At 43.4% G+C, this 24,966-nt stretch overlaps 1 protein-coding gene across 4 annotated transcripts in view; it reads right to left on the reverse strand.

Moving 5' to 3' along the window:
• GRIP1 (glutamate receptor interacting protein 1) overlaps positions 1-24,966 on the reverse strand; it is a 585,000-nt gene that overhangs the window by 58,536 nt on the left and 501,498 nt on the right. For all 4 annotated transcript variants that reach the window (XM_070755655.1, XM_070755656.1, XM_070755657.1 and 1 more), the window contains 2 exons: positions 1,988-2,135; positions 524-693 (listed from right to left, as the gene is read on the reverse strand). In XM_070755655.1, the coding sequence (XP_070611756.1) occupies positions 524-693; positions 1,988-2,135 (318 nt within the window). The remainder of the gene's footprint in view (positions 1-523; positions 694-1,987; positions 2,136-24,966) is intronic.

The raw sequence follows: 24,966 nt of genomic DNA on the forward strand, positions 1-24,966 counted from the left end.
GGCAAAGCTGATTGGCCGAGATTTCAGCCAACCAGCAATGGTAGACGTCAGTTTGGTGATGACGCGTGCCATTAACAGAATAACATAAAATTTTGTTTCAGCGAATTTAATTTTTGCTTCGAATCAACCAGTCCCATTAGCCAAGTCCTAAATATTAGCCAGTCTTATATTGGCTGAAAATGATCTATACTCAGAGGAATATTAAGTATGCACAGAACTATTTATTTATTTATTTGTTTGTTTGTATGCCGCCCCTCTCCATTGCATATAACAATAAATAAGGTAGTTGAAACAATATAGAGTGAAACACCTCTTCATGATAGACACCTATAAAAATAAAATTATATGCAAACTTTGGGCAAGTCTTCAGTACTTCTCTCACCTAATTAAAGCCACTCTCCTAACTGATTTTGCCTCATTATTAAATTCTATTCATCTGAAGCACATTTATTCCAAGCAAGGTCCAATGAACTCAAACAAGTGAAATTATTCAATAAACATAATAGAAATATAGTCATCCTACCATGTTCTGGTCCTTTAAGTGCAAGACGTGTCTGATGATGGGGAAGGATCTCTAGTTTGACATTGTCAGAAGTATTAGCCAAAAATTGTGTTGCTTCAGCCAAAGTACAGTATTCCATGCTAGTACCATCAATAGACAGAATATGATCACCTATATGTAATGCACCACATCTATGGAAAAAAGGAAAACATTTCAAAACAGTCTACAATGATTTTTACTGTTTTACAGTTATTTCTTTCATAATTTTTCTTTATTAGATTATAAGACAGATATATCACCTTTATGCAATCCATCCTGATTTTTGTTTGGTAAGATTTTTCTTCAATGTGCTTATAAAAAAATATTTTGGTTACCCTTTCTGCCACTTTGTCTAGAACAGGTAGGTAACTACGGTAACCTGACTATAATTCCCAGAACTCTCCAGAGTCTAGAGCAGTGGTCTCCAAACTACGGCCCGCGGGCCACATGTGGCCCGCTGAGGCCCTTTATCTGGCCCGTGGGTCTTTTCCAAGGCCACACTGGAAAAGCAGTGAGAACGTCCCCCTCAATCTCATCTCACCCGAGGTAAAGTAAGGCTTGCTGAAAGCCGAGCTGGGCACAACACACACACACACACACGCCTCCTCCTCCTCTTTGAGTTACTAGCTCCCGTTTTCTGAATGGGGATTGAATGGGAGTCCGGGGTCGGAGGGTGGAGGCTTGTCGGGCGAGTCCTCTGCAGGGAGAGAAGATGGAGGGTGAAAGAGGGAAAAGAGAGAGAGAGAGAAATGGAGAGAAAGAAAGAAAAGGGAAAGAGAATGGAAAAAGAGCGAGGGAAAGAGAAGAGAGGAAGGAGGGAAGGGAGGGAGGGAAGGAAGGGGGAGAGAGAGAGGGAGAGAGAAAGGGAGGGAGGGAGGAAGAGAGATAGCAAGAGAGAGAGTGAGAAAGAGACAGAGAGAGCAAGAGACAGAAAGAAAGCAAGAGAGAGAGAGAGCAAGAGAGAGAGAGAGAAAGAAAGCAAGAGAGAGAAAGAGTGAGAGAGAGAGAGACAAAGAAATAAGGTATGTGCAGTGCGCATAGGAATCTGTTCATAGTTTTTTTTATAGTCCGGCCCTCCAACAGTCCTAGGGATAGTGAACTGGCCCCCTGTGTAAAAAGTTTGGGGACCCCTGGTCTAGAGACACCAAAGAATTGTACAGATTGAAAGGAACGCAAATTAAACTCAACAAAATAGTTGGGGGAATTTTTTTTAAATAAAATGTAGCATTAAGGATTTAGCAGATATTTGGGGATGAACAACTTTACTGAGGGAAAGCATTTTTGGAGCTGAATTTTTGAGTTTATAAACATTATCTGTTTACAATTTGGTTCTTTCTGATGATTCTGCTATCCAAAGTCTTAACATGTAAATTGCTCTTCTGAGTGCCAGATTATACTTCCATATGATATATATACAGGTGAATGACAGGATGCACTACAACTCACCTATCTGCTATACTTGCAGATTTTATTTTATCTATGACAATGACTTGCTTGCTGCAACACATTGAGGTAGATAGTGCAACGCCCAGAGCAGAACCAGCGGTTTTGGCAACTTCGACAAGCAGTGGCCCAGAAGCTGTTGTTACTGAATCTGTAAAAGCAAATGTCAGTGCTTCATAATGGCATATTTAATTCATTTTGAAGACCCCCAATAAGTAATTTCCAAAATGGATTTTAAAACAGATGTAAATCTTTCTAACCAAATAACAATTAGTAAAATACTTTGATTTGCTATTTTAAAAATGGCTTTTGTATCAGAAACAAGATTTGTGAAATTGGCTCTTCTAGTGTTTGTAATTGAAAGTACAATAACAATTGTCTTGAATACAGTTGTCTTGATATAATTCTACTACATTATATTTAGCACTTGGACTTTCAGTTCTAAATCTGCAACGTCAATATATGTCTGCGACGTTTCGGTGAAATCACATTCTACTACATTATATTTAGCACTTGGACTTTCAGTTCTAAATCTGCAACGTCAAGATATGTCTGCGACGTTTCGGTGAAATCACATTCACCATCATCAGGATGAAGTTGTTAGCTAATATATGTGTATGTATTTGTGTGTGTGTGTGTGTGTGTGTGTGTGTATATATATATATATATATGTTTTCGTAGATTTTCACGGGTATATGTATGTAGATTGTTCTGAGTTCGGGTTTTGCCCCGTGTAATATTTTGAGTGTCTATGCGACGTTTCGGTGAAATCACATTCACCATCATCAGGCTGAAGTTTCAAGCTTCGTGCTGTTGTAAATATGGAATTCCATATTTACAACAGCACGAAGCTTACAACTTCAGCCTGATGATGGTGAATGTGATTTCACTGAAACGTCGCATAGACACTCAAAATATTACATGGGGCAAAACCCGAACTCAGAACAATCTACATATATAGCTTAAATTGAAATATTAAACTACGTATTATGTATAGCTTACACAGAAGTCATCCAACATATATTGTTTTACTGCAATTTTTACACATTTGCATTGATTACATAATATCCTGCTAAAATACTTTCCAGGAAGGACTGAAGAATATCCATTATTCCAATCTTGATATTTTAAGATTCCAACCATACTGTCACCAGGTCAGTAATCAAATTCTGTGTGATTGTAGTGAAAACAATGGCAAAAATAATGCAAATGTATATAATACTGCAATTATGATTTTGAATTGCTCTTTCTTTCAGCAGAGGGGAAGGGATACAACACAGTCCTTTCAACTGTTCCAAGAAGGTTCCATACCCATTTGCACTACTTGGGTGACCCTGATAACACAGATAAACCTCCAGGTGGCCAAAAACAGGGGTGTCAAACTCACATCATTACAGCAGCATCACATGACATATCAGGATTTCCTCCCCCCCCTTCGCTAAACCATGTGTGGGTGTTGCATTGTGTGATGCATCCAGACCAAAGACCAGGAGTTTGACAGCCCACCATCCAGTCAGAGCTGAAAAATCTTCTTACATAAGAAAGGAAATGTCTTCAAAGAAAAACCAGAGAGAGAGTCCAGTTACCTCTTGAAAAAGCACCTTTGCGACAGCTATGACCTGGATGACTGGGAATAATGTATAATGTATAATGCAAAACTCTGGCTGATTTTTTCTCTGCAGTTGGAAACTTACTCATTTAAAGTCCTTTTGGGTGGAAGGAGAGACAACCAAAGGAAATTTGGCTATAATAAATAATAAGTCGTTGGAAAAAGTTGGCTACAATTTTTGGCCTCCAGTTTTTAGGGAGTTGGGTCTGTGATCTTTGAATTTGCAAGATGAAGTTTTATTACCCTGATATGGATTTTAATATTTTTCTTATAATAAAGGTGGTTACTTCTAATCAAAAGATAAAGGCATAAATCAATTTTAGCTCAGCAGAATGTGAAAACTTTTCCATAGTAACGGTGACAAACACAAACCATAAATTGCTTCGCATAATTTGCTATTTCTAGGGTTTCCTAGAAATTTCAAATATGTGTTAAGTTTAGGCTTTACCCAACTATGTTTCTAATGTCTTTTAAAATGCAAGAAATAAATGCAAACTACCAAAATATTAAGAAAAAAGTTGTGGCAAAGATAATAAATAAATACAAAGCCAAGGCAGATTAGTTTATCATGTACAATTAAAAACATTACTATAAACATGAATAATAAATATATAAATTAGTCATGCACAAAACATACTTAAATTATTAAAATATTTACAGATAGACTAAAGCATACATAAACCATGTTGTGCACTGGCTATATAATTATACAATATAAGTGGATGAAATAAGGGTTTGGAAAGAACTCATAGAATTTTATTTTGTAATTTGGTTGTTTTCTTACTTTGCCCCATTACATCTCAATCAGCACGCAAGACTTGATTAAAGCTTCCCAGAGACCCTGTAATTGCTTCCAGCTTGCTAATAACAACCTGGGCTTTTTAATAAAACAACAGGATACTTTTTCTCTTAAGAAACCTAATCATGACAAAGGAGAAAGTATTCCAGTAAAATAGGTATTCCACTAAAATGCTTGGCCAGCGACTTACCACAGGCCCGGATTTGCTGCAGGGCCAGGGAGACGCGATCTTCTGGCATGGCCGTCATTTTGTGGCCGGGATCTCACGAGATTTTGCGAGATCCCGGCCATGCCTGGTCATCGGCCATTGCTGATGACGTTGCCAGGGGCGGAGCCTGCCAGCCCTATAAAAGGAGCTGCGCAGGCTTGGGGCTTCCTTTTCGCCCCTGACAGCGAGCAGGTGAACACCCGCCCACCCTCCCTATCTTTCAGTGTGCTACCAGGGTCGCCCTTAGGGGGCCGAATAGGAATTTTTGGCGGTTTTCAGTATTTTTCTGCGACCATTTTTTCACCTATTCCACACTGCGGTGCGGGATGGATGGTTAGGGGGTGCTTCGCTCCCCAATTAGTGCTAATTGGCTTACCTTTGGTCATTCGGTTGGCAGGTTAGGGGCGGAAATTGGAAGGTGTTTAGCAACTGCGTATTCTCCATTGGGCATCTTGGGAATGATTGGCAGATTCTCTCCAAGGGCTCATGGTGCCTTTAATTCGATCTGTGCAATTTGGGGAGAACCTGCCTTTGGGTCTCGCCCATTTCAATCACCTTTACGGGGTTGGACAGCGAGACCTCCCACATGCATGGCATGGCTGGGATCCAGGTGAGGGCGCTGCCCCTTCACCCGGATCAGCATGGAGCTATGCCCATAGTTGCCCTGGAGGTTTTTCTGACGTCATTTCCGCCCCAGAAGTAATTTAGTTGACCTCTGTGGGTCCATGTTAGGTTGAATTAAATTAATTAAATATTGATTAATTTTATTTAATAAAAATGACCCAGTTTTAAATCCAGCTCGGTGTCTGCGTCGTTACTCCGCCTCTGCTGCAATAGGAATTATAATGCAAATTTCATATCTGTGAAACCAAAGAAAGTGATGGTCTCCTCCATCCCTTTGAAGAATATTCTGGAAAGAAGGGTTATTTGTTGATCTAGGAAATGTAGATAAACAAAATTATCTTGACAGATTCAAAGCTCTGTTTCCAGATGAATGTGCTCCACAGAATTTATTATATAAATTGGATGAAAGGAAAAGTTCTGTTACAAAGTCCATTTATTATTTTCTGCCAATATTGGCCAAGGCTACTAGAATTATTTCATTTATTATGTTTTTGAAGATTGAATTTCTCTTACAAGAAAAAACATTGAACAAAACATCTACTTTACAGTATAAGTGTGTAGCATTTCATGTTCATCTGACCAGGAATAAGAGTTATGCATAAAGTTATGTAGTACTAGTTTATGACTTGGACTAGCAATTTGGAGAACTTAATGCAGCATTTTATAGTTGCCTCAATCACTGGTAATCTGTTGATAATCTATAGAGACATTCCTACAAGTATGAAACTCTTATAAATATATATGGATTACATTAGTGTTTAAAACTGCAGTGATTAAAATTGAAACTCAACTAAATAGATATTTTAATGTATTACATACACATATTTTCTACAAGACTGCATACAAAGTATTTCAGAAGTGTGAAAAATATAGTTATTCAGCAATTGGAAGGCACCTTGCAAAGGTAATTTTCTTAAACATGCATTGCATGTTTAAATTTTTGCACTAAATTGCCATATTCTCCAAAGTTAAAGAGGCATTGATGAATTTAATTGGGACAGGAGAAGTTAGTTTCTTTAAAAAAAACTACAGAGGTTAGTTTCTTTAAAAGACTACAGAAGCATTTAGATATTATATAGCATAACCCTTTATCCTGTTACTTGTACATTGTTGATATTGACATTTCTGGGGAGCTGGTGTCCATGTATAGTATTTTTGTTTGAATTTGTTTTTGCCAGTTTAGCAGTGTACATACTTGGCAGAATTCATGCTTCATTAATCAAAGTAACCTTTTATGTATATCAGATCTTGTGAGAAAAATCAGAAATGCTATAAGTGAGCAAGTAGATGGTGAAATGTCAAAGCTATCGCTGATTCCCTGTCAAAAGTTTGCATTATATCTATTTCACTTGGTTAATTAAATGTGAAACCTAATGCCTCAAGTATCCTAGAAAGGGTTGTATATCAAGGGATGTAATGGCTCAGTGATTAAAAATGCTGAGCTTGTTAGCAGAATAGTTGACAGACTGGGTTCGAGACCCGAATACCATGCAATGGGGTGAGATCCCATTTCTTGTCCCAGCTCCTGCCCACCAAGCAATTTGAAAGCATGCAAATGCGAGTAGATAAATAAGTAAATCTTCAGTGGGAAGGCAACAGTGTCCCATATGTCTCAGCATATAAATATTTCAAAGTTGGGATATAGTTGGGAGTCCAGAAAACTCTCAGCAAATGACAATAAAAAATGAACAAGAAACCCAGGAAATAGAGGAGATAATAGGAAGAAAAGAGGAAAGGATAGAGCAGATAAAATAACAAATGAAATAAGAAGACAACAAGAAGAAATAGATAATAAAAACAGATCAGGCAGATTATATATTGTTCTGCCTGACTGGGCTCAGGCAATTCATAACAGTCCAAGGAAAAGAAATCAAACACACACGTTCTCTTCTAATCAGCAAACTTGTATTAAACAAACAAAAAAGAGTTAACCAAAACAGTCCTTAGTGTCAGGAAATAATGATTGTGCAAGGCGTAATTCAGCCAAATACAAAACACAGGAAAAAGCAAACAAAGACAACCTGCATGGAGCAGAAATGTTTCAGGAGTCCTTTGAATCTTTAGAGCAAACAGCAAGTCCCAGGTTTCACCTCACACGTGCCTGAAAAGGTTGGTTTGAAATCCAAAGGCACAGAACAGAAACTTCAGAGCAGGAACCATAAAGTAACACAGAAAAACAGCCACAGTTTGCCTTGTGCCTCTGTTCCCTTTTATACGTTTTGTAATAAATGAGGCCTCGGGTAAGTCAGAATGCTTTAATCAGAACTCATGCCAGGCTGGCAGGTACAGGCTTAAGGAAAAAAACATTACAGAGGCTTTTATACACCAAGCTGCCTGAGGCAGCAACCAATTAACCTTAGAGAAACTTCCCGCTTACTATGTATCCAGGGAACGCGCGCCAATCAGCACCCTGGATAGCCCCGGCTCGCAAGACTCCTAGCGGCCGCCTGTTACTAAACAGACAGACACAACACTCCTTTCCCTTTGGCTCGCACACACATAATCCTTTAAATAAGATGGTCTGCGGCAAACTCTCTCTGAACGACGTGGCTCCGTAACACGAGCCGAACTTGGATCCAACCCCTCTGCTTCTTGGCTTAAATCAGCACTTTGGGATAGCTCCGCCTCCCGCCCGGCTCCAGCAGTTGCTTCCCCGGCACTGCAGGCTGCGCTTGGAGGTTCCTGGAACCCTTCTCCGGATTGGTCCACGGCTATCCGTTCTTCCACATCTGCACTCCTACCTAGGCGCATCTGATCCAGGTGCCTCCGCCAGATTCTGCCATCCTTCAGCATTACCTCGAAAGAACGGGGCCCCAATTCCCTGCTAACGTTTCCCTTTTCCCACGTCTTGTTCCCGGAATAAGATCGCGCATACACCCCGTCTCCCACATGTATTCCTCTAACTGATGGTTCAGGCCATTGCACCCCAATGGTGTAACCTGGGTGCAACCTATCCAGAATAATCCTCAATTTCCGACCCATCAGAAGCTCGGCCGGGGTCCTACCCGTGGACACACACGGAGTGGAATGTTGGGCCAACAACACTTCCGCCAATTTCTCTTTCCACGAGCCCTGTGGCATTTTCTTCAAAGCCTCCTTAACAGCCCTAACTGCCCGTTCTGCTTGGCCATTACTGGCCGGATGCCAAGGCGAAGAAAGGGCATGCCTAATGCCAGCTGATGCTAGGAAGGACTCAAACAAAACCGAGGTAAACTGTGGCCCATTGTCTGGGACTAAAAGATCCGGAAGGCCATGTGTGGCGAAAAGGGCCCTTAAAGAATCTATCACTGTCTGAGCCTGAGTGGACCCTAACTGGGCCACCTCTACCCACTTGGAATAGGCATCAACTGTAATTAAGAATGTTTGGCCCATAAACGGACCGGCCAGATCTATGTGTACTCTAGTCCAGGGTCCTGACGGCGGCTCCCATGCCAATGGCTCTGCCCGAGGGGGAAACGGTCTGCTCTCCTGACAACTCATACAATCGGCCACTCTCTACTCTATTTCCCTGTCCATACCCGGCCACCACACATAGTCCCGGGCCAATCCCTTCATTCTCACAATGCCCGGGTGACCCCTGTGCAACATGGCCAGCACTTGATTCCGTAACCTACCTGGCACCACGACCCTCTCACCTCTTAGTATTGTGCCCTTCTCAACAGAGAACTCCGATCTGCAGCGCCAAAAGGGAACGAGATGCTCGGCGGGGGTCGAATTCGGCCATCCCCGCAGCACCCACTGCCTAACCTGGGATAAAACACGGTCCCTTCCAGTCTCCCTGGCCACATCCCTAGCAGACAATATTAAAGATCCTTCAGATAAGGCTAATACTGAGCAGGACGGGGCGGGATCGGACAATAATTCGGCCAGGGGGCATCGGCTGAGGGCATCAGCATGGGCTATGTGGCGAACCGGTTTATAAACTAAAGTATAATTGTAATTGGCCAGGAAAATGATCCATCGAGACATGCGTGGCGATAAAACAATGGGACTCTGACGGTTACCCGCTAATAAACCTAAGAGTGGCTGATGGTCTGTGACTAACTCGAAACTCCGGCCATATAAGTATTCATGGAATCGACGGACTCCTGCGATGAGCGCCAACGCCTCCTTGTCAATGTGCCCGTAGTTCCTGTCCGCCTGGGCAAGGGTCCGAGAAAAGAATGCTATGGGCGCTTCCGAGCCATTTGGCAGCCGGTGACTTAGGACAGCCCCGACGCCGTAATGTGATGCGTCGCAAGTCAGAACCAAGGGTAACCCAGGGGAGTACTGAGCCAGAACATCATTTGACAAAAGAATTCTCTTGACCGCCCCAAACGCGGCTTCCTCCCTTGGACCCCAGTGCCAGCTTGAACGGGTATCCAGCAGCCGGTGAAGTGGTTCGGCCACTGATGCCTTATGCGGAATAAAAACCGCATAGAAATTTAAAAGCCCCAAGAATGCCTGGAGCTCGGCCTTCGACCAGGGCCTGGGGGCATCCTGGATTGCCTGAGTTTTCTCCGGGGTCGGATGTATCCCTTTTCCATCCACTCTAAATCCTAAAAACTCGACCTCCGGGACCCCAAACACACACTTCCTTGGTTTTAGTTTTAACCCCGCCCCTTGGAATTTAGCTAATACCTTTCTTACTCTCGATAATAGTTCGTCCATGGAACTCCCCGACACCAGGACGTCGTCAAAATATGGTACAGTTCCCTCGAGCCCATACAATAACCGTTCCATTAACCCTTGGAAAATCCCCGGAGCAATGGAGACCCCAAACTGTAGATGATTACATCTAAAAAACCCCCTATGGGTAATGATAGCCTGGGCTTCTGTGGTCTGGGGGTCCACGGGGAGCTGCTGATATGCTTGGGAAAGGTCAAGCCTCGCAAAGACCTTGCCATTTCCCAGCGTGTGGAGCAGCTGCTGCACCACGGGCAAAGGATAAGAGTGGTGGGCTAAAACAGAACATTTATAGTCCCCGCATAATCTAATACCCCCATCCCCTTTGAAGGCAATGACCAATGGGGTCTCCCACGCCGCTTGGTCCACCGGTTCCAGTATACCTTGAGAGATCAGACGGTCCAGTTCAGCGTCCACCTTCGGCCGGAGAGGAATTGGAACCCTGCGGGCTTTCAGCCGCACTGCCGATACCTGGGGGTCAAGACTGAACGAAATAGGGCTTCCCATGTAACAACCCAAACCTTCGTTGAAAACTGAGGGAAACTCCTTAGCTAGTTTATCAAAGGCTGAAGCCCCATTAACCAAATTAACCCCCGAGACAGATAACCCCAACGATTCAAACCAGTTTAACCCTAAAAGATTTGAGAAGGGTCCATCCACCACTATTAAGGGCAACTTGCCCACAAACGACTTGAATTTGACTGCAAAACGACCCTCCCCCAGAATTGGAATTAAGGAGCCTTGGTAGTCTTTGAGAACTGAGCTGCAGGGCCGTAGGTGATTCTTGCTTAACCTAGGAAACAGCGCTTCAAGATAGACCACGAAGCCAAAGAATGCGCCGATCCAGTGTCTACTTGCATCGAACACCAAGCATCCCCCAGGCGAACTTCAACAGAAATTTTTTCTGTGCCGCTCGACGTCTTCCGGACATACGATGTTGCTAGACGCGGGAAACTGTAGACGGTATTACATTAATCTCGGCGGTTCGATGAATATTTCTTTTGCCAACGAGAGTTGTAGTTCTGGGACTCCCTCTGCTCCCTCCTCGGGGTTGGTGGGGATCTGCGGGAACGGCAGACCCTCGCAATGTGCCCCCGGGCACCACATCGCCTGCAAGCCGCATCCCTAAATGGGCAATTTGATCTAAAATGGCTTCCACCGCAGCCCCAACACGGAGACAACTGAGGACGGGGACGGGCAGCAGGCGGATCCTGGCTGCGGTTAGCTGCCAGCCGGCAAACCTCTTCCTCCTCCCCGGCATTTGAATCCTCCTTCTCTACCAGAGCCGGGGGCTTGTCTGGAAGGGGTGGCCCTTTACTGGTGACATTGACGGAGCTGTCCATGGCTGCGAGAGACAAGGTTGACAGCTTGAACGTGCGGGCTTCCGCCAGAGCCGTTTGAAAAGTTAAGTCTCGGGTGGCCAGGAGACGCCGCTTGAGGCGTCCATCCCTCACCCCAAAAACCAATCTGTCCAATAAGTAGTCGTTTAGGTCTGTAAATTCACAGTATAAAGCCGCCCTACGGAGAGCGGCGACAAAATCATTGATTGATTCCCCTTCCGCCTGGTTCCTCTGGTAAAATTTGTATCTCCGGGCACAGCGGGATGGGGCAGGGGCATAATGGTCCTGCAGCGTAGACAGAAATTGCTGCCACGGAACCTCATGTATTGAGACTGGGGCGAACAAAGCCCTCGCCGTCTCAAACATCTCTGGGCCACAAAACCCGAGGAAATAAGATCTTTTCCGATCCCCTGATATTTTGGTATAGCCATTAGAAATTAAAAAACAATCGAAGCGGGCCACGTATGAGTCCCACGTCTCCCCTTGAGGGTCGAAGGGGGGAAAGGTCAGCTGTACCGACATCCTCACTTACTGTTATAATACTTAGTAAGAATCCGCATGGAACGTTCGCCTCTCGTCGCCAGTGTAATAAATGAGGCCTTGTGTAAGTCAGAATGCTTTAATCAGAACTCATGCCAACTCCTCTGAACCAGTGGCCTCATCCTCATGGCTGTCTGCCACGTCTTCCTGGCTGTCAGCCAGGCTTTCGCACTCACTTTGTGCCACATCTCTCCCATCTGTGGGAGCAAATGCTGGCCCAGGCCCAAACACAACATATATTAAGATATCAATCAATAGAACTGGTTAAACAGAAATACATTTCTGAAGTGAAGATGGAGTCACTGATAAGCGTATTGAAGATCTGGAAGCGAGAGGTAGATATAAAGACAGATGAAATAATTAGATCAAACATGAATGATGCATGGAGATACAAAATCCCATGGGTGAAATATGGGGCACATGATAAAAAATCAACAAGAATTGAAATACTAAAACAGACAAGAGATGATGGATAGAAATATAATACTTCATAATATAAGGTTTGTTCTATTAAGAATTAGAATAGAGGCAGAAATTAGAAAGGGGGAAAATATTATTATGCATATTCCTATACAATATTTTGAATTTAATACATAGATGTAAAGATTAGAAGTTGAATGATGATTTTACTATGTATTCCTAAATAATATTACTATTATTAGTATTGTGTATTAAATTGCTGAATAATTAAATGAAAGATTATTACCACTATTATTATTATTATTATTATCATCAAAATTAATGATACTCAGATGACACACTGCTCATTGATTTAATACTTTTATACCGTATATATAAAAATAAAACATTATATATATAAAAGAAAAGTAAATATAAAATTTAGATTTTTCAGAAAATGCTTTACAGAAATCAAAATTTTCACTGTAATTTCGGGGGGTGGGGGTGGAGAGTATAGCTCTGCTGGCTTTGATAGCTCACCTTTAAGTGCATACCACTATAAATAATAGAAAGAGCTTTAGTGTTCAATTGGTAGAATTGCACTTTTTGGAACAATTGTTTATTATTTAAGAGCAATACCTACAACTAGAAATAAGGAGAGTGATAAAATAAATACACAGAAATCCCTTCAGGAAAAGTAACCTAAAGAAAGAAATTCTAACTATGATTATATATCCTATCTTTCTTTTCTCACTGTTAAACTGCTCTGAATTGAAAGAGGCAATAATTATTCTGGATATGAGAGCCAATAATTAAAAAATTAGATTTCTCCCAAACATATCATAGGTTGTTGTTTGCAAGTTGTGAACTGTTGTGCTTCCTATGAATGGAAGGAATTAAGAGTCTAATTGTGTACTGTAGTCATGTTTCCAATTCTCTTCCTTCGCTTAACCATAATTATGGTAGCTGAATTAGTATGTAAAGACAAAGATTTTAGTTCTATTTCCACCTTATTTCCCTGCTATCTTCCTCCTCCCCACCCCTTAGTATTAGTTTCTTTCCTAGCCTGACAGTAATAAAAGGATCATTTGATGTTTCATTGAATCCTGACTGCAATACTGATTTTATGTGTAGAAAAAAAACAGGCTGCTTTCATACAAGTTAATCAAAACACTAAATATATCAAGCAGGGGGTAAATTTTGTGGGTGTAGGCAAATTATTTAATAGCAGGTAATTATCCCATTATATTTACATTTAAATTCCAATTCTCATAAGCACTCTTCAGCACAATCAATTATGTTGAACAATGTCCAACATCTTCTAAAGGGACATGTGTTTTCCATCCCTTGACAAGCCCCTTTGATGTGCTTTGTTTTGAGATGCAATGAAAATGATCAAATGGAATTTAAATTACCATCCTAAACACACACATTAGCTTTGAAGCTATTGATTAAGACACATATCACAGGCCCTATACAATATTATAAAAATACTTCAGAACATGTACAAGATTTTGAGTTTTCCTACTGATGTGAGCAATTATCAATAGATCCAGGTAAAAAAACACCTTAATTTGGATTATATCAGTATTCAAATAAATATAGTTAAGTATGATACCTAACTCTGGAAGTGTTGCATTCATATTAGGTGTCAAATATGGGGTGAATAAATCCATTACTGCATAGAATAAAGATTTCAGATACTTTAATCAATCAAGTGTAAATTTGCATATACAGATTCATATTGCTACAGTAGCAACTCAGTATTTGACTGCTTCAAAACTCATCAAATTTTGTACTTGATGCATTTTTATGTGAAAATGTTGTTCCAATACTTGTTTGTTTGGTATGTGATGTGCTGCAGTAGGAAGAGAAAGATGGTTATGGAGAAAAGACAGGAAGTTGGCCATGCCAGAAAAGTTGCTGCTAAGGAATAGAATAACAGAATTGAAAGGGACCCTGGAGGTCTTCTAATGCAACCTCCTGCTTAGGCAGGAAACCCTATACCATTTCAAACAATTGGTTATCCAATCTCTTCTTTAAAACTTCCAGCATTGGAGCATTTACAGTTTCTGGAGGCGAAGAAAGCAGGAAAAGCCACAGAAGACAGATAGGAAGGAAGGTCGCTGACATAGGTAAAGAGACAGACTGGAAGTCCTTCCTGGCTGAAACAAAGTGTCACGTAGCAGTTCACATGGTTTGTTTACTACTTATTGTTAACAACAAGTACCAAGTTTATTTATTTATTTATTCATTCATTCATTCATTCATTCATTCATTCATTCATTCATTCAATTAGACTCCTTAGGCTCAAGGCGGCTTACAACATGTTAGCAATAGCACTTTTTAACAGAGCCAGCATATTGCCCCACAATCCGGGTCCTAATTTTACCCACCTCGGAAGGATGGAAGGCTGAGTCAACCTTGAGCCGGTGATGAGATTTGAACCGCTGACTTTCAGATTTACAGTCAGCTTCAGTGGCCTGCAGTACAGCACTCTACCTGCTGCGCCACCCCGGCTCAAAGTTACCATTGTAATTATTATTAATTAAAAAAAGAAAATTATCTGGTTCTAAATAACATACCAATTTTCAATAGTTATGTCTATAGAAATAAAGTTAGTGGCTCTGATGAGCAACCAATGATGTATATGGAGCACTTGGGGCAGCCCTATTTCTATCCAGGTATTTTCTTTCCAATTCAATGACAGGAGGGAAGCCTGTAGTTTTCATAACGTAGCTCAGGAATCTCCAAGCTCACAACCTGTCTATTATTATCATATTTTCTATTTATATATGACTATAATTCAATCAATATTCCTAGCAGGGAACATAATCATTTAAAACATCCACAGGTAATGTGTTTTTTAAAGAGATAAACAATGCAACAAACATTCCCCCTCCATAAGTCATTATCAATCAATTTAATTGACATTTTCTCAGTTAGAAATAATCTCCAAAATTTTTTGTTTTAAATAGTTACTTGAATAAAACCAGAGAGGGGAGAAATCTAGTTTCCATTAGTAGGCTGTTACCAAGCAGACACGTCAAGGATAGTAGCGGGAGGTGAATTTCACATGTCTAGTTCCTCCCTTCCATTCCCAAATCACCAACTATGTACCCAATCCCACTTAAATCCTATGCCCTGGCCTGAATCCTGACCAAAAAGAGTTATAATAATCTGTTTCTTCTAAGAAGGTAAGGTTGAAGACCAAGTAGGACTTATCCAAACAAACTGAAATTTATATTCCTAACTAAGAGATTACTGCTGACAAGTCTCCATCTGATCTGTCATTACTACCCCCCTGACTGATTTGTTTAACCAATCCTTGTTAACAGGAGAAGTTCCTGAGGATTGGAGAATGGCCAGTGTTGTGCCTATTCACAAGAAGGGCAGTAGAGAAGAAGCTGGTAACTACAGGCCAGTTAGCTTGACATCAGTTGTAGTTAAAATGATGGAGACTCTACTCAAAAAGAGGATAAATCAGCACCTAAAAAACAATAACTTATTAGACCCAAATCAGCATGGCTTTACTGAAGGCAAATCATGTCAGACTAATCTCATTGATTTCTTTGACTATGTCACAAAGGTGTTGGATGAAGGTGGTGCCGTGGATATTGCCTACCTGGACTTCAGCAAAGCCTTTGATACGGTTCCACATAAAGAGCTGATAGATAAATTAGTGAAGATTGGACTTAATCCCTGGATAGTTCAATGGATTTGCAGCTGGCTGAAGCATAGACATCAGAAAGTTATTGTTAATGGCGAGTATTCTGAGCAGAGTCAGGTTACAAGCAGTGTGCCACAAGGGTCTGTTCTGGGTCCTATTCTTTTTAATATGTTTGTGAGTGACATAGGGGAAGGTTTGGTAGGGAAAGTTTGCCTATTTGCCGATGACTCTAAAGCAGAGGTCCCCAACCGCCGGTCCGCGGACCGGGCCCGGGCCGTTGGGGTTTTCCAGCCGGTCCGCGGCGCCACTGCCCTCCCGGCAGAGGACATTATGCAGGACAGGGTGGTGCGTCGGGCAGGGCGGGGAGAATCAGGAGGCTCCTTTGGCGGCTGGGGGCTGCCTGGCTTTGTGATTTTGGCTGGGGGGGAGTTAGGAAGGTCCTACTTCTCCCCCCCCCCAGCCAAAAACTCAAAGCCTATCTGCTGGATACCGGCGATGAGTGGGACAGAGCGGCGCGGAAGCCTCTTGCAGCAGCTGCCACAGCCACCGGCTTCGGCGCCGCTCGTCCCGCTCATTCCCCGTGTCTGGCAGAAGCTGCTGCCCGAGTGCTCTTGGCTGGCGGGATTCAAAGTGCTGGGGTGGGGGGTGTCCTGACAGCCCCCCCACCCCAGTGCTTTGCCTCCCGCTGGGACACCCCCCACCCCAGCACTTTGAATCCCGCCGGCCAAGAGCACTCGGGCAGCAGCTTCTGCCAGACACGGACAATGAGCGGGACGAGCGGCGCCGAAGCCGGTGGCTGTGGCAGCTGCTACAAGAGGTTTCCGCACCGCTCATCCCACCCATTGCCCGTATCCAGCAGAAGCTGCTGCCCGAGTGCTCTTGGCCGGTGGGATTCAAAGTGCTGGGGTGGGGGGTGTCCCAGCGGGAGGTGAAGCACTGGGGTGGGGGGGCTGTCGGGACACCCCCCCACCCCAGCACTTTGAATCCCGCCAGCCAAGAGCACTCGGGCAGCAGCTTCTGCTGGATACGGGCGATGGGTGGGACGAGCAGCGCGGAAGCCGGTGGCTGTAGCAGCTGCTGCAAGAGGCTTCCGCGCCGCTCTGTCCCACTCATCGCCCGTATCCAGCAGATAGGCTTTGAATTTTTGGCTGGGGGGTGGAGAAGTAGGACCTTCCTAACCCCCCCCCAGCCAAAATCACAAAGCCAGGCAGCCCCCAGCCGCCAAAGGAGCCTCCTGATTCTCCCCGCCCTGTGGAGAAGTGTGGAGGGCTGCGTCACTAAGCTCCACCCCTCCATAACCCCACCCCCATATGACCAAAGCCCCCCCCCCGGGCCGTGGAAAATTGGTGTGGCTTAAAGCCGGTCCCTGGTGCAAAAAAGGTTGGGGACCTCTGCTCTAAAGTGTGCAATAGGGTTGATATTCCTGGAGGGGTCTGTAATATGGTAAATGATTTAGCTTTACTAGATAAATGGTCAAAGCAATGGAAACTGCAGTTTAATGTTTCCAAATGTAAAATAATGCACTTGGGGAAAAGGAATCCTCAATCTGAGTATTGTATTGGCAGTTCTGTGTTAGCAAATACTTCAAAAGAAAAGGATTTAGGGGTAATGATTTCTGACGGTAGGGAAAGCAAGTAGGATGCTTGGCTGCATAGCTAGAGGTATAACAAGCAGGAAGAGGGAGATTATGATCCCGCTATATAGAATGCTGGTGAGACCACATTTGGAATACTGTGTTCAGTTCTGGAGACCTCACCTACAAAAAGATATTGACAAAATTGAACGGGTCCAAAGACGGGCTACAAGAATGGTGGAAGGTCTTAAGCATAAAACGTATCAGGAAAGACTTAATGAACTCAATCTGTATAGTCTGGAGGACAGAAGGAAAAGGGGGGACATGATCGAAACATTTAAATATATTAAAGGGTTAAATAAGGTTCAGGAGGGAAGTGTTTTTAATAGGAAAGTGAACACAAGAGCAAGGGGACACAATCTGAAGTTAGTTGGGGGAAAGATCAAAAGCAACATGAGAAAATATTATTTTACTGAAAGAGTAGTAGATCCTTGGAACAAACTTCCAGCAGACGTGGTAGATAAATCCACAGTAACTGAATTTAAACATGCCTGGGATAAACATATATCCATCCTAAGATAAAATACAGAAAATAGTATAAGGGCAGACTAGATGGACCATGAGGTCTTTTTCTGCCGTCAGACTTCTATGTTTCTATGTTTCTATCTGAAACAGGGGTGTCAAACTCAATGCCCATGGGCTAGATCCATCCCGTAAGGTGGTTAGATCAGGGCCATGGGGCTGCCCTCAAAATATAAGAAAGGACTGGTCCACAGCAGCCTGGCCTGCCAAGGCCGACCAGGCATTGATCTGCAATGTGGTGGTGGTCATCCGGGCCAGTATGCAACCAGCTTTAAAACTGCAGAGCTGTTCTTGAGCTGGCAGAGGGCTGTCCCAGCAATGTCCCCTTGCTCATGCACAGGAGGTGATGAGGGTGCATGGGGCCTGGTGTCCCTGGGGCCTGGTGTCCCTTGCCCTGCAGCTAAGTTCGGAGTACTTCTCTTTCATCCAGGATGCCAGTGCTTGAGTGCTCATTTCCTCCTAGGGGTGGGGCGAGGTGACAGGGCAGTCTCTCACTGGTTTCAGGGCAGCTGTGTGGGTCAGATCAATGCTGTCCATAGCCTAAGTTGGCTGTTTGCTCACATGTGCCAGAGGCAAAAAAAATATATCCCCCAATGGACAAATGCACTTCTGGTTGGGGATTTTTTAAACCTAGCAACAGTGGTGGTGGGGTGGGGGTAGAGCCATATTGGTATGAACCCATTGACTTTTGGCAATTTTTTTTTGCGTCTCTGTGGAAGAAGCCCTCAACTGGGCTTTGGACAAAGTTTAAAGGTCAGCATTAAGATGGGGGGGGGGGGGGAGGGCTTCTGACATGGAGATGCCAGAAAAAAGATCAGTGGGTTCATACTGGTATGGCTCTCCAGATCACACTGGTATGAATCCACCACTGCCTACTAGGCTTCAGGAAGGCCTGTGCACATGTGCGGGGGGCAGTGCGGGTGTGTGTGCATATGTGGAGGGAGAGGGAAGGGATGTGGACATGTGCACAGACGCTAGTACACCCACATCCCCCCTTTTTGTATGCGAAAATAAATTAATAAATCAGAATTTTGAGAAAGGCCATGCCTCAGACTGTGATTAAATTGTCAGATGCTATTTGGAACACTGACACTCACACCCATGTCCAGCCCACTAGAGCTCACTAAGCCAGGGCCCGAATGATTCCCCTTGTTCCACGGAGCCTGTCGTTACTTGAAGAAGAGTGGTGAAGATTTGTGCCAGCTGGCTAGCCAGGTGGGGAGTAGGGCAGGCAGAACTGGCTGGCTGGACAAAGGGGACGATGGCTGCTGAGATTGAGATGGCCCCTGCCACCACCGCCACCAGTAGCTTGGGTGCCTGCCTCTATCCAAGCTGAAGAAAGCAGAAGCGCAGCAGTGGGATTGCCCTCAAAAATTGCTTTGTTTCCAAGTGCCCTATTTGCATTTAAATGCCCCACTTGCACACAGGCAGGATCCAAGGCACAACAGGATCTCTTTCCCCCCCCCCCGGTGCAGCAAGCCGTGGTAGGTTGAACTAGGGTGTGAAGGCTTCATTCAGTTGAAGGTTTTGTTCATTCCCTGAAACAATAAGGCTGGCACATGCAAAGCCCTCTTGCCCAGTGCAAAAGTCCTCCGTCAGCTGCACTTACAACTCGCTTGCAACAGCTAAGTTGCACATCCTTCCTCCTCTTCCTTCTGTTATGTTTGCTTCTGTGTTGTCCCCCTCTTCCTAGTCCTGCTTCCTCTTCCTCCTGCTACCTTCCTCCTCTTCTTCCGCACTTTCTTCCTCTCTCTCTCCCTGCACCACAACTGCACTCATGTTCCCTTCTCACACTCTCCAAATTTGCAAGACAAGCATGCAGCAGCCCAACTTGAAACTGGGGGCTTTCCCAAAGTTTCATTAGACGGGGATCAGAGGTGGGTTCCTCTGGGTTTGACTGAACTGGTAGCAACCCACTGATGACATCATGATAATGTCACGGAACTGGTTCAATCGGTTCCTGTCTATGGACGCTGCTATCTTTTAAAAACAATTCACTTTTTAAAAATTTATTTATTATTTTTTCTAATTGTTTTCTGGTTCTTTTTTCTAGAAGAGACGTCTAGAGAAGCAATGGAGGAAAAGTAAATCTGATCGAACACTTGTAAGAGCTCATATTAAGATTTACAAAGTGGCGCTCAAGGCGGCAAGGTGCACATAGCATGCTGCCTTGATTGCATTAGCAGAATGCCACCCAGCAGCTCTGTTTAGGGTAACCCACTCCCTTCTTATTTGGGGGGGAACTGGGGAGCCCTTGCAGAGCAGTGCCGAGGAATTTAACTTGTTTTTCACTGATAAAGTCGCTTAGATCCGGATGGACCTTGACTCTGATTGGATTGCAGTGTCAGCTGACAATGAGTCAGTTGAGTTGACTGGGGCCCGTCCTTGTCCATCTGTCTGGGAGGAGTTTGACCTGGTGACACCTGACAAAGTGGACAAGGCCATTGGAGTTCCCCCATCTGTTTACTGGATCCATGTCCCTCTTGGCTGGTTTCGGCCAGTAGAGAGGTGACACGCAGCTGGGTCCAGGAGATTGTCAACACTTCTCTGATGAGGGGGTTCTTCCTGGCTCCCTACAAGGAGGCACTTGTGTGCCCCCTCCTCAAGAAGCCTTCCCTGGACCCAGACGTACTCAACAACTATTATCCAGTCTCCAACCTTCCGTGGAGCTGGAGCAACACCACCTTCTCAACAACCTTTCCCATAAAGGTTGTTGAGAAGGTGGTGTTGCTCCAGCGATCCTTGGAAGAAGCTGATTATCTAGGCCCTGAGCAGTCAGGGTTCAGTCCCTGCTACAGCATAGAAAATGCTTTGGTCTTACTGTTAGATGATCTCTGGTGGGCCCAGGACAAGGGGTTATCCTCTGTCCTGGTGCTTCTTGACCTCTCAGCGGCTTTCAATACCATCGGCCATGGTATCCTTCTTCACCGGCTGGAGGGGTTGGGAGTGGGGGACACTGTCCTTGAGTGGTTCTCCACCTACCTCTTTGGATGGTCGGAGTCGGTGTTAGTGGGGGTCAGAGGTCGACCTCTAGGTTGCTCCCTTGTGGGGTGCCTCAGGGGTCAGTCCTCTCCCCCCTGCTATTCAATATCTACATGAAACTGCTGGGTGAGATAATCCAAGGGCATGGGGTGAGGTATCATTAATATGCTGATGATACCCAGTTATACATCTCCACCCCATGTCCAGTCAGTGAAGCAGTGGAAGTAATGTGCTGATGCCTGGAGACTGTTAGGGTCTGGATGGGTGTCAACAGGGTCAAACTCATCCCTGACAAGACGGAGTGGCTGTGGGTTTTGCCTCCCAAGGACGATTCCATCTGTCTGTCCATTACCCTGGGGATGGCGAATTACTGAGCCCATCAGAGAGGGTCCGCAACTTGGGCATCCTCCTCAATCCACAGCTAACATTAGAGCACCATCTTTCGGCTGTGGCGAGGAGGGTGTTTGCCCAGATTCGCCTGGTGCACCAGTTGCGGCCCTACTTGGACAGGGAGTCACTGCTCACAGTCACTCATACCTTCATCACCTCGAGTTTCAACTACAGCAACGGTCTCTACATGGGGCTACCTTTGAAAAGTGTTCGGAAACTTCAGATCGTGCAGAATGCAGCCGCGAGAGCAATCATGGGCTTTCCCAGATATGCCCATGCTTCATCAGTACTCTATGGCTTGTACTGGCTGCCCATCAGTTTCCAGTCACAATTCAAAGTGTTGGTTATGACCTATAAAGCCCTTCATGGCATCGGAACAGAATATCTTCGTGACCGCCTTCTGCCACACGAATCCCAGCAACCGATTACATGTTGTATTGCTATTGTGAGCCGCTCTGAGTCCTCAGAGAGGGGCGGCATACAAATCTAATATATTATTATTATTATTATTATTATTATTATTATTATTATTATTATTCTGAGCATGTGGAGGAGCCGAGTTTCTGAATTGGATTAAGGATGGGCCCTGTTCCCGCCTTTGTTTCATAAACAATTTAGAATTTAATTTGAGATTTGTGAGGATATATGTGATCAAATAATTCAAATAATTTAACAACCGGTTCTCTGCCTGACCAGTTGGGTAGGTGTGGCTGGGTTGTCATTGTGATTGGATGGGTGTGGTCAACTCAACAATACTCACTCACGTTGAGGGCTTTTTTGCCTCGCGTGGCCTCTCATGACCACTTAAAGATACCAGCTGGTTTCCCTCACCTCACAAGATATGCTAAGGAATCATCCAGATTAAAGGAAAGATCACATGCCCCCAAAAGTAAAAAAAGTAAAAGTAAAAAAGCTTGCATCCTGCCTCTTGGAAATACACCCAAAAGTACATCCCAAACAGTGTAAAAAGCTTTTTAAAAAGTCAAGCCCCAAGCAAGCAAGCAAGCAAGCAAGCAAGCAAGCAAGCAAGCAAGCAAGCAAGCAAGCAAGCAAGCAAGCAAGCAAGCAAGCAAGCAAGCAAGCAAGCAAGCAAGCAAGCAAGCAAGCAAGCAAACAAACAAACAAACAAACAAACAAAAACCTCTAGAGATGCAGTTCTGCAGACTTAACCGGAGAGGCAGTTTCTGAAAACACTTAAAGCAGGATTAGGCCCCAAGCAACACAGAGGTACATGAGAATGTAAAGCCCTGTAAAGTGGGAATAAAACAAAAAGCTCTTGGAAGAAGATTTCTTCCAACAACAGGTTTGCTGAATTGTTCAGAAAGTTAACAAATGATTCACCCAAATCAGTTGAATCCTACCACTGGCACTGATCAGCCAAAGGGGAAGTTGGCAATTAAAAAGCAATTCTTAGCTTTTCAATTACTGTATTCTTTCTATCTATCTATCTATCTATCTATCTATCTATCTATCTATCTATCTATCTATCTATCTATCTATCCATCCATCCATCCATCCATCCATCCATCCATCCATCCATCCATCCATCCATCTACGAATTGGTTGTATACAAAGATATAACAATATTTATATTCATGATATTAGTAAGAGAGAAACATTAGGACAGGGAATGAAAGGCACACTGGTACAGTTATGCACGCCCCTTACTGACCTCTTAGGAATCGGATGAGGTCAACAGTGGATAGTCTAAGGGTAAAGTTTTGGGGGTTAGGTGATGATACTACAGAGTCAGGTAGTGAGTTCCATGCATTAACTACTCGGTTACTAAAGTCGTATTTCCTGCAGTCAAGTATGTAGCGGTTTTCTTTAAGTTTGTAGCTGTTGTGTGCTTGTGTATTGTTGTGGTTGAAGCTGAAGTAATTATTGACAGGATGGACATCGTAGCAGATGATTTTAAAGGGCTATGCTTAGGTCGTGTTTAAGGTGATGTAGTTCTAAGCTTTTTAAACCTAGGATTGTAAGTCTAGTTGCATAGAGTATTCTGTTGCGAGTGGAGGGCTCTTCTAGTAAAGTACTTTTATGAAGCTTAAAACAATGTTGGGTAATCAACATATTTATTCAAATTTTCTTCTACAGTATGTCTAATTGGCCAAAATTAAGAGAACTTCCATTCCTCATTTACCACAGTAAATAAAACTTCCTTCATTTTATACTGTACTTGTAGTGATAAAGAGGAAGATATAGCTAGACCATGCTCAGTGCATGGCACTCCGAGCGAATCCCCTGACTCAAAAAGTCCCTTATTGCATGGTAAAAAACCCTCTTTATTGATAAAAGCACATACAGTGAAAAGCAGATTTAAAATGAGGAGAGGGACGGGGTCAATGGCCGCGCCAGCATGGGGTTCCCTCATTCTCTTGAGGGTAGCCCTGAATCCCTACCATCCGGGGGTTCCAGTTCTTTTGAACTGGACTTCCCCGGAGGGGAGATGACGTAGGGGATGCTACCGGAGGGTCTGGTCTGGGGTCGGCATACCCCACCTGACGAACCAGCCTTGTCTCACACCAGAGGTGGTGTGGAGTTGGCCAGGCTGCTATGCCTGTGCCAACACTAGCCGCGGGAGACAACATGAGGCAGGAGATTGAAGAAGAGCGGTAACATCTGGGAAGAGGAAAAGTTTTAAGCATAGGCGTGGTGAAAAATGGCTAAGCGGTATGCTGGAAGAGAATCTAAATTGATTATTTTTAAAAAATTCTACTAACAGAAACAGAAAAGCCGAAAATTGGATTGTAGCGGCTGCTTGGCATGGAGGCAAACAGCGGAAGCTTTAAATTACTGCAAATTGCCTAATCTCTTCTCTTTTGAAGAGTTCTAAAGTCTTTAAAGATATGGAATTTGAATTTGGACTTCATTTGGATTTTATTTGGATTACGTTCTTTTTTTGTTGAAGTTATTTCCCTTTGCATTCAAGGAAGAGAAGCATCAGCTTTGTTAATGGTCTGCCATCTTCTGATTTTGAGGAGTTACTGCAACGAGATTTCCGATTTGTATTTGTAAAGGAGGGCAGCAGATAGTTCCTTATCGGCTGTGTGGTTGAAAGGATGGATTCTCTTTGTTATGTATTTATTTTTATGAAAAAAGGACGATATGAGCATTGTTTTGGAACAAGGATCTTTGCAGAGACATGGTTACATAATTGGCAATAGAACAAAATTTTCACATACTGGATTTTTCTATCAGAGACAGATTGGAGTTACATTTGGAGAAAGAATTATGGAGTGGACGTATGACTGATAATAACAACAGCAGTTTTAAGGAAAAAGACTGAAACTATGATACAGCTTTATATATATAAGAAATTATGCAAAAAGATGTAATGATGTAAAGATGTTAATTAAGAAATTTCAATTTTAATTGGTTTATATTATAAGGAAATTATAATGACAAAGGTAATGAATATTGATTGGGAGATAGAATGGTCTAATGGAGGGGGAATTAACTAAAGTGAAAGAAGTTACTTAAGTTGCATATGTGATAAGATATTTTTGGATTTATAAAATTATTTTCTGGGTAAAATTTTGGAATAGTGAAATAATGAAATATTAAAAATGGAAAATGGCCATGTTCTTTTTTAGGGATG

This window comes from Erythrolamprus reginae, chromosome 6 (assembly GCF_031021105.1).
Source record: "Erythrolamprus reginae isolate rEryReg1 chromosome 6, rEryReg1.hap1, whole genome shotgun sequence".
Taxonomy (NCBI): Eukaryota; Metazoa; Chordata; class Lepidosauria; order Squamata; family Dipsadidae; genus Erythrolamprus; species Erythrolamprus reginae.